This window comes from Drosophila simulans, chromosome X (genome assembly GCF_016746395.2).
Source record: "Drosophila simulans strain w501 chromosome X, Prin_Dsim_3.1, whole genome shotgun sequence".
NCBI lineage: Eukaryota > Metazoa > Arthropoda > Insecta > Diptera > Drosophilidae > Drosophila > Drosophila simulans.
The window spans coordinates 16,521,749-16,531,742 of NC_052525.2; the positions used below are offsets into that span (position 1 = coordinate 16,521,749).

The following is a 9,994-nucleotide window of genomic DNA, read 5'->3' on the forward strand; positions in this document are numbered from 1 at the left end:
CCTGTGACGCGGCGAGTGACATTGGAATCAGGAAAGGAAACGCCTGCTCGATGAACAAAACTCCCCATTGAAATAACCATGTTAACCATTATTTTGTTGTTGTTGTATTTTTTAATTAATTCATAATAAAAGTTTCTATTTTTCGGTTGTTTTTTTTTTGTTTTGTTTTCGACGCTTAGCTAATATATTTTTTATATATTATTTATATGTATATCTACAATAGTTATTAGCATTATCATTATTAAACTGTTTGCTTTATTTTTGTTTCGAATCTGCGCGATTCGCAGATCCATTCCTTTTGTTTGTTGGTTTGTCAAGTTAAGATTTAAAAAAAAAACTCAAAATTACAATTGTTAGTTCTTCTTTCCCCGCCCTTCTCCCTCGTGTCTGCTTTCGCTTCGCTACGCTTATATAAACAAAAAAATTGTAGCTTTTGCCAAATAAATAATATATGCATATATAATAAAATTTATGTATATATGATCATATATCGTAAAGACATTAATGTAGTGCATACAAAAAAAACTACACTAAAACAAATCTATTTGCAATTTGAATCGGAGGTTAAAAAATATGGTGTGTTGTAAAAATATAAATTTGCAAGCTTATCGATTTAAAATAAAAAATATGAATTGTAATCGGTAAATAACTACAAAACACGATATAAATTTTGCACCAATTAGCAGGATACAAAGCCGACGATCAGCAGATTGAACAAACATTTTGATTGCACTGTAAAAATAAATGTGGGAAGTGTGGTGGTTGCCAACCTATAAATATATATACAAATAAATATATATATAAAATTGTCGATTTCCTCGTCCCGATAAGCGTGCATTCGGTTCGACTTGACTCGCATTTTGGTTGTCATCGTAATCATTTTATCATCATGATTTATCCTCCGTATTTATGTTAGGTGGATGTAAATATACAATCTTTCATATACTCTATTTATATATATTTGTTTATATATAATTTGTATATAGTTTAATTAGCTTTTTATTGCAGTTGAGTATACTATGTTGACTTGTTATTTGTTGGTGTTGTTGCTTTGCTGGTGTTGTTGATCCTATTTCGTTTGTTTATCTTTTGCTTTGTTTTGTTTCTTTCGATTCGATTTGATTCGATTCGATACGAGGCTTTATCCATATTGCTTCTTGATCTTGATAGGTCGGCTGTTGTCGGCTGTATTCTTCTTTTGTAGTTATCTTGAATTGAATGCTGTGTTTTGTTTGTGGCTATTTCTCTTGCTTTTCCTCCGTCTTGCTTAATGCAATGCTTATTTTAGTTTATTTTTGCTTTTAATTTACGCTTTGCTAATTATAAATTATGTTTTAGTTTTTGTGTTTCTTGTTGAAGTTCTTGTTGCAGCTGTTGGTTGATTTATCCTGATTTGTCCTGTGCCAAGTCCATGCAGTCCGCTCAGCCAGTTACATACTGCCACTATATAGTCGGTTGGGGACTGGAACTCGATCCGAACACAAGTGAATCGCGGGCTGGTTGTGGTGGTGGGGAGAGATGCGTCGCCCAGAGGAGAGAAGTAGGAGGATGGAGCAGGATGCACGCGGTTTCTCAGTCATTGTCGTGGGCCACCGCCAGTCGTCGTCATCATCTAATCCATTTCCAGATGCCCTCAATAAATAGGGGTAAATCCGGGCCTGCGAAACGAGGACAAAGGCTAGCTGCTGACGGCGGCCACAATGGACCAATCATCATCGCAATCATCATCAGCTGCGCCAGAAGAAGCTCTTTTTGAGCCTAACAGACAGCTTGCGATGTACGCGCAGCCTAACCTGCTCCTGATCCTAAGTATCGTCTGACATGAACGCGTTCTGAGTCTTCGACTCCTCGATACGGCGGATCTGGTGGCGTAAATACATAATTCTGCGAAAGGCAATACATAAAATGCATTGGTTAGAACCACTACTATTTAGATGTCATTGCGACACTCACTTTTGTTCCTGCAGGGTGGCATTGATTTCGGTGCTTCGCACCAGGCTGCGGGCGCACTTCAATTCCGCGCATATTCTCGTGCACGTGATGTCGCCGAACAGGTGCGTATCCTCACAGCACTTCTGCGCCTTCGAGAAACAATGGAAAACATTTACAATCAGTTCGAGTCCATGGATATATTGTATATGTATGTTAAGAGGTCGAGCTAGTGCCTTATTCGCTGGCAAATGCTACCTCACAGCTTACCTGACGCTCCAGCACCTCCGCGTGCCAATTGGTCACATGCGCAATCAGATCGGCGCGGAAGTATTTGGCCAGCTTTGGCGAAATCTCGGGACCGCGCATGTTTGCCGCCTGTCCTGAGGAACTCACACAGCTCTGCAGTGAGCTCAGCGTGGCCGACGACGTGCCATCCACTGGAATAACAAATAATTAAACATTGTCATATATTTTAAATTCGGAATTTCAAATACATACATTTCCGCTGCTGCTGGGCCTGTTGCGCCGCCTGTAGCTGGAGGCTGGACGCTGACGCGGCTGCCGCTGCGGCGGCCAACTGTTGCTGCTCCAACGCCGAGCCGCTTAAATCCAGCTCCTGGGTGGGCGTTGGCGGTCCTTCGCAAAGCGTGCCGCTGTTGCTGCCCATCGAGGTGATCACACTGATTCCGCAGACGGGGCCCATGCCGGGCACGATGCTTTGGCTGCTATTCGCTCCACTGGAGCCTGAGGAGGCGTTGCCACCGGGCGTGGCCGGTGAGGCATTCGCCACCATCACTCCGCCATCGAGGGTAGCCTTGAGGCCAAAGGGTGGATTGCAGGTGTAGGCGATGCTCATGTTATTCGTGTGGCCCACAATCGTCGGTATGGGGCTCTTGGTGAAGTTCAACGAGGGCGACATGCTGTGGTGCATATACAACGGCGAGTTAACGCTGTTGTCCCTGCAATATTGATATCAATGAAGTTTACTTGATGGTCTTGCAACATGCCTTCAATAGCTTACCGTAAGCTGCCGGAGACCGAGTTATTGACCGAATTGTAGGCGTGATTGGTCCCATCTGACACCGAACCAACCGAGTTAACGCCGTGATGTGATTGTACATCGAGGACGCCCAGGCCCAGGTGCATCTTCTGGCGCATCAGCAGCGCCTGATCCTTGCCCTTGGCACCCGGTGGCAGTGGAGCATTCGAGTTCAGATGGTGCTGGTGCGGATCCTGACTTCCCAGTGTGGGCACAGTCGTCTGCAATGCATACAAAAAAAGAGTTAGGCCAAAGCTCAGGGCTATCAAAAAGCCAAACTTACGCCAGATGTGGAGCCAATGTGACCGACAACGGAGTTCCTCAGGCTGCTGCTGCTGGCATTGCTGCTGCTGCCGCCGGCACTGTTGCTGCTGTTGCTGTTCAGCATTCCCGACATGGTGGGCAGCATTGTGGCGCCCGTTACCGGGCCACCACCCGCTCCGCTGCCGTAGTGCAGTCCCCCCGCCGCACCTGTGCCCGTCGCCACGGATGCGGAGGAGTTGGCAGTTGGGTGGGAGGACAAACGGGGCAGGGCATTGCCCATTGGCTGATCGCTGTTGCTACCGCCGCCGCCTCCGGGACCGCCTCCGCCCGGACCGCCGCCGTGTGTGGTGGGCGTGCCGCTTAGCGAGTAACTGGCTTCCGAGGTAGGCGTCGAGTCGCCGCTTATATCCATATCAGCATTGTCGTTGTGTCGACCTGTCGGTAGGATTTTAAAATCAATTAACTATGTAGATCCTACGCAACCTGCGTTATGCTCACCATCCAAACGCCTTCGATGACTGGGCGGACCGCCATCGTTGTCGTAATTCCATCTCAGTCGTGAATTGTCGCGCGAAGAATTGGAATGTTTGTATGCTGCCATGAAAAACGCAAGTTTTGAATATCAAATTCTGAAATTTCTGAAGCAGGTTCTTATTAACTTACTTGATCTGGAGAAACGATCATCGCGGTCGCGATCGCGATCCTTGTCACGATAATCCTTCTCACGATGCTGATCGCGCGGCAAATTTCTGTAACCATAGAACACATTAATGACTATTTTAAGCTAGGACTAGGGTGCTCTTATTACAGATTCTTCCCAAGATCTTTGCTGGTCATATTATAATGCCATTGCCTTTACCTTTCTCTGTCCACCCATTCCTTTGGCTTCTCCCATTGAGAGATTTCCGTCTTGCAGTTGTAGTAATACATTTTGCCTGAAAGCAACCCAATATTATAGTTTGGAGCCTGGAGAAGAATAAGCTGCCATAGGTGGACTCACCTGATGAGCTGACATGCTCGCTCCAGTCGCCATATCGCGCCGTCCGCTCACCGCGATCGCTGCGCTCTCGTTTGTCTAACAGAAAAGCAGCCATAAATTAGGGGAAATGTGGTGTAAATGGGCACTTGGACCTACCTGCGTACTTGTCCTTCTTGTACATGTCCCTGTCGCGATCGGAACCGCGGTCCCGCTTGTCGCGCAAGTCGCGCAGATCTCGATCCCGATCCCGATCGCGATCGTCGGACCCGGATCGCTTGTCGTTCTCCCGCGAGGAGCAGAGCTTGCCGCTGCCGCCTCCGCTGCCTCCTCCGCCACGACGATCCCTATCATGGTTGGTGCGATACGACGACTCCGAGTCGCGATCGTTGCCACGCCGATCACGTTTATCTATGGAGAATAAAATAATGTATTGTTGTGGTATACAACTCCAACTTGCAGCTGCTCAGCCAACTCACCTGAATATTTATCCTTCTTGTAGACATCCCGATCTCGATCCCGCATCTTCTGCATAAAGCTGTACCGCTCGCCACTGCCGCCACGCCCATTGCCGCCACCTCCGCCCCGATGATCGCTGCGGTCGCGCAGATCGTGCGAACGGGACGACGGCGAATCAATGTCCGGCGACTGGGAGCGATAGCTGTTGCCATTGTTCAATGGTCCGCCGCCATTGCCGCTGCCGCCGCCACCTCCTCCAGCGGATCCGCCGCCTCCTCCACCGCCAGCGCCTGGCGACAGGTCACGATCGCGATAATTGGAGGAACGATCGCGTTCGTAGTCGCGCTTTGAACTGCTGTACTTTGAGCTCTGCACGGGTAAATAGAAGCGCACACAGTTTTTAGTCGATTTACATTCCCAAAATCAATTGCACAGTGCTACAAAATACAATGTATGTCAAGTACTCTCTAAGAAATCGCAGTAAGGATTCAAGATGTGGTCGATATAATCAATACATCAAGTAATGTAGCCAATTTATGAGTATCCCGTGTTCCAACGAATGGAATTCATTTAGGAAATCCTTACTGTATCTCTTTGAAAGTACCAACCCACTGGTATATTCAGTATTGCATTCTTAATAGCGGTTGATTTAAGTCTCGGTTTAGTTGTAACTCTTGAAGTTGGGTGGTTGGTTAGTTGAACTAAATCTACTCAATAGGAAAATCATAAGTTAATGCATAATGCCAGCTACTTTTGCCAATGTTCTCGCTTGTGATTATTGCCAATGGAAACGAAAGGATATGAAAGGAAAGTTGGGTGAAATGAAACTCCCGATGGTTTGAGAAATCAAATGTGTAATTGAGAACAATTTTGAAATGTGTCGTGTGTTTGGTGTGTGGTTTGTTTTGTCGTCTCCTGAGTAAATTATACTTTAATTGAAAGTAAATATTTAGGATGTTTTTAATTGATACATTCGTTTTTGGTTCACATTGGTCGGTCGTTGTCTTCGGTTTATCCAAACTGAAAATCGAATTGTCCATTTTAATATTAATCAAAATTATAATCCTTGTTTGTTGTCCATCGTTAATTTTGGTATCATCCATAAAAATTCCAATCTTGAGTTTATCAAAAAAATTGTATAATAATTAATAAAGAATCCTTTATAATTGAGTGGTGTTTCATTGTTTTAAACATATACAATAATAGCTCTTTGGGTGTTTGGTATGTAAATCATAATTTGTTGATGTTTTTAATAGCGGCGATTTGTGTCTCGTTTTAGTCAGATTTTTGTTGAAAATATACGAGTTTGGATGGAAGATTTATTGCTGCTGCATGTTTCATGTTCTGTTGCCTTCTTTTGATTTTTATTATTCATTATTAAGTGATTTTATTTGTTCCTTAATTTGAATGTTTGTTTATTGCTTGGCAGGATTGGTTTTCCTGCGCACAGCACGATGTTCGTGGCACTTTATTGGTTTTTGGTCACTTGGTTTGCGTTTTTATATTTTACTATTGTTTTTAACCATTATTTTTTGGGATCTTTGGATTACTTACTTCTAGGCGACAGAGACCCACTGCTGAAGGCGTTGAATTCGCTGCCAGCGTCGCTGCTGCTGCGCTGCTTTTGTTATTGTTGTTATTGTGGTTGCTAATGTTGCTGTTGCAATTGGCAATTGTTGTTGTCGAAAGGGAGAGATCAACAGCCATGTTGTTGCTGTTGTTGTTGCTGCTGCCGTAGGAGTTTTTGTTGCTCCTCATAGATAATTAATTGAAGTGTATTCGATTTCTATTTGAATTAAAAGTCCAATTGGTCGCTTGTTTTTGAGGGCACACTTGATTTGGCTTTGGTTTAATTCCTATTTGTTTTGCATTAGTTATTATTTGTTGGTGTCTTAATTGATTGTTGTTGCTTTATGTATGAGGCACATTTGTGTTTTTGTTGTTGTCGTTGATTATTTCGTTAAACAATTTGGAAATTGGTTTGTTCTTCCGTTGCACATTCATGTTATTTTTAATATTGGTGTATAATTGTTTACTACGTCGTTTTTAAGGCTATTTTAGTTTGATTAGGTTCCTATTTCTTAGGCAGAGTTTAGAAATTGGTTATGCATTCGATTTCTAATTAAAATAGTTTGATAAATTTGTATACTTTTAACCATATATATCATTCGATTTAAAGCATTTGTTTGTGCTGTTCGGTTAGATGTTGTAATTGATTAAATGATCGAATTCGGATTGGATTTGTTTTCTGTTTTCTGTTTTTTTTAGCAGTGATGCGTTCAGATTCGTTTCTCAAGTTAAGATCAGTTCAGGCTGCAATGCCGCGTTTTTGAATGGGTTAAAATGAAACACGATTCGGTCAGTTCAAAAATGGATGAGGTTACGGGAACGTAAGATCTTGGGATGCACAACAAAGACAGCGATGGAAAAAGAAGGAGAAATATGAACAAAAAAATAATCCAAAATCCAGGCTATACAATTTGCAAATTTTGTTGATTTTACCAAAATATCAGCAAATGACAGAAGGGAAATCGATGGTTCGATAAAATACGATTTACATTGGCTTTTACATTCTTTTTTCTTTTTTGTGGCTTTGGGTGCACTACGAGCTAATGAGCTAAACTACAAAATTAAAAATGTCCACTAAAGGCTGGCATGTAAATGTGATTAATTGCGGTGTTCGAGGAGAATTTTCGGATCGGTCTGCTTACCTGGTATGATGTGTGACTGGTATGCTTCTCAAAGTACCTGAAAAATGGTGGGGAAAGATGAAGAGTTAATTAGTTTGCCTTCAAATGAAGTTGGGTATATAAGACACACATAGTTGGGTTAGTTCTGCTATACTCGGCCTAAATATGTAATGATTAAGGGCAAATATTTAAGTGACTATTTGAAGGAACACGACAATGTTTATGACATGACAAAGTACATGTTTCGAAGTTAACCAGCTATTGCAGCTTATTTACAGCGCACTTTTAAACTGACTTCAATCGATTTTTGTCAAATTCTCTATTTGAAATCCTCAATTTGCGCTAAAAAACCATATTTAGATATTAATAATAATGTACAATTAACGGGCTTAGAGGGAAAATGCCAATTGTAAATCGATTTCCCAATTCCGATTGAGCTTTATTTATCAACAGAAGCGCTTATCAATTGCCGGCATTGATTTGTTGACAGTCATTAATTTTAGTTGCTCTGGGTTCAACGGACAATCGAAAGCCGGCTAAAAAGCGATGGTAAATAAACAAACTAAGCGAAATGCGCTTGATAAACAGTGGATATGAACTAATTTTGCAGTGCAATAAGCAACTGTAAATGTTACAAGAACTATTTTTTTTTTTTTTTGGCCTTTTGCCAGCTGAGCGCGTGCGAGCGAGAGGCAACTATTGTGTGGTGAAAAGACGAAAAACACGAGTAGCGCGAGAAGATGGATAAGTGGGAAAATCAAAGCAATAAACATAGCGAAAACATATTTATTTACGAAAATCACTTAACTAGGGTAAACGGAGAAAATTGGAGGATAAAAAGGAAACGCGGGCACTGCGAGTTAGAGCGAGATGGCAGTAGGACAGAACGTAAACAAAAAAATATACAATTATGGGTGCGCGTTTGCCTGTGTGTGTGAGTGTGAGTACGTTGGGAATCACTGTTATTGCCGATATTACGGTAGATTGAAAATTATATTTGATATATTACCCATCGTTCATACGCTGCGGTTTTCTAGCATGCATTACCATCAATGCAAGTTTTTCGCCAAATACGCTGCTGCTGCTTCTGTTGGTTTTCCCTCTCTCTCTCCCGCTCCTCCTCCTGCTACTGCTTCTTCCGCTGCTGCTGCTGCTGATGCGTCTGCTTCCTCTTCTCCTTCGTCGGCTGCTGTTGCTGGTAGTGCTGATGCTGCTTCCTCTTCTCGTGGAGAAGATAATGCAGCCTTATTCCGATTTTATCCAATATTCTGGGGCCGATGGCGCCTCCTGTTTGCTCCTCCTTCTGCCTCCACCGCTTCCTCTTCTTCTTCTCACCTGCCAAGGCACGCTCGCTTGAATGTGTGTGTGTGTGTGTTGTGGTCTGCTTGTATGGGAGGCTCTCAGTGGCATGTGTGTGTGTGTGCTTTTCGTCTGTGTGGCCCGCTGACTCGGTGTTTGTGTGGCGTATATGTGTGCCCGAATTGCGGTCGCCGTATTATCGGCTTATTTTACTGCCTCCTAAAAGTACAAACATTCATAGCAATCCTTTAGACAGCTTCCTTTTTGTCCTCTTAATGCAATTAGCATTCGGAACGCCTTTAATTTTTCACTTAAAGCACACACGGCATTCGCCTCTGCGTGCACGACCGTGAGTGACTGTGTGCGTGCGTCCGTGCATGTGTGTGTGGTGTCGCTTGATCCGTATTTCGTTTGACTTCTTTTCAATTTTACTCGCTTTTTTTCTAGATACCTTACCGCAATTCGCAATTTGCCGCTCGCCTTCTTTGCTGGGCTGTAATCGCCGCATTTATTTTGTCAGCATTGAACGACAATTGTTAAATTATACGCCGACTTGCTGTGTTCGCTTTTTGGCCTCTATACTTGATGATTTTTTTCAATTCTTTTGCATTACGCTTTGTGCGGTCTGTTCGTCGGCACGGCTGTGTTGAGTTTGCCAGCAATCGGTCGCTGCGTGCGGCTATCCCTTTCGCGCGGTATGCTACGCGAGCGCGAGAAGAGTGCGGCTATATGTGCCAATTGGCTGGTTGATATGGTGGACTCTAGGTGGCGCCCCGCTTCTGGTATTTTTTAGTGCCTAACACCGCTAGGCGTTGGACGGAATGCAAAATGGTCACTCTGCGGCCTGGGATGCCAATTCGGTTCGTAATTAAATAATAAATTTATAGATATATATATATATATAGACCTAACTTTAAAATCTTATTTGGCTTTGGTTATTATGCATGACATATATTTAAAAGTATATAGGCAATAGCCGATTTTTATGAACTTTTGATGCTACTGTAACGATAGTTTATATTAATTTATCATCTATTGCATTGCATTTGGTATTTACAAATTCTTTTCGATATAATAAATATATATAAATAAAAAACTAGATGTTTTCTAAAAAAAATGTATTATTTTATTTACATTTAGAAATAAGAAAACATATTTATATATTATTAAATTGTATTAATTTGAAATGTAATATAAAACAAATCAATAAATAATAATATTTCAAACTTAAAATCAATGAGATTTATTTTTATATGCAACATCTTAAGCTGGGATAACTGATAATAATAATAATTTTAAAAAAATATATATGACTTCAAGCTTATATTTATTTAG

General features: G+C 42.2%; 1 protein-coding gene across 4 annotated transcripts; it reads right to left on the bottom strand.

Annotated features, from left to right (window-relative positions):
* Positions 1 to 209: 209 nt before the first annotated feature.
* LOC6726215 (WW domain-containing adapter protein with coiled-coil homolog) lies at positions 210 to 9,389 on the bottom strand. Of its 4 annotated transcripts, none has more exons than XM_044923531.1 (15): positions 9,111 to 9,389; positions 8,370 to 8,878; positions 7,382 to 7,418; positions 4,691 to 5,039; positions 4,371 to 4,622; positions 4,236 to 4,310; positions 4,095 to 4,170; positions 3,899 to 3,984; positions 3,734 to 3,829; positions 3,255 to 3,670; positions 2,954 to 3,192; positions 2,431 to 2,891; positions 2,200 to 2,369; positions 1,954 to 2,081; positions 210 to 1,884 (listed from the first exon to the last, which is right to left on the bottom strand). In XM_044923531.1, the coding sequence occupies exons 2-15, from the start codon at positions 8,408 to 8,410 to the stop codon at positions 1,806 to 1,808; spliced, it is 2,505 nt and encodes an 834-aa protein (XP_044779466.1). In that variant the 5' UTR covers positions 8,411 to 8,878; positions 9,111 to 9,389; the 3' UTR covers positions 210 to 1,805. The 4 variants fall into 4 exon arrangements, with proteins under 4 accessions (XP_044779466.1, XP_039152345.1, XP_039152344.1 ...); XM_039296411.2 differs by having other exon boundaries at positions 1,954 to 2,075; positions 9,116 to 9,388; XM_039296410.2 differs by having other exon boundaries at positions 9,116 to 9,386.
* Positions 9,390 to 9,994: the final 605 nt, after the last annotated feature.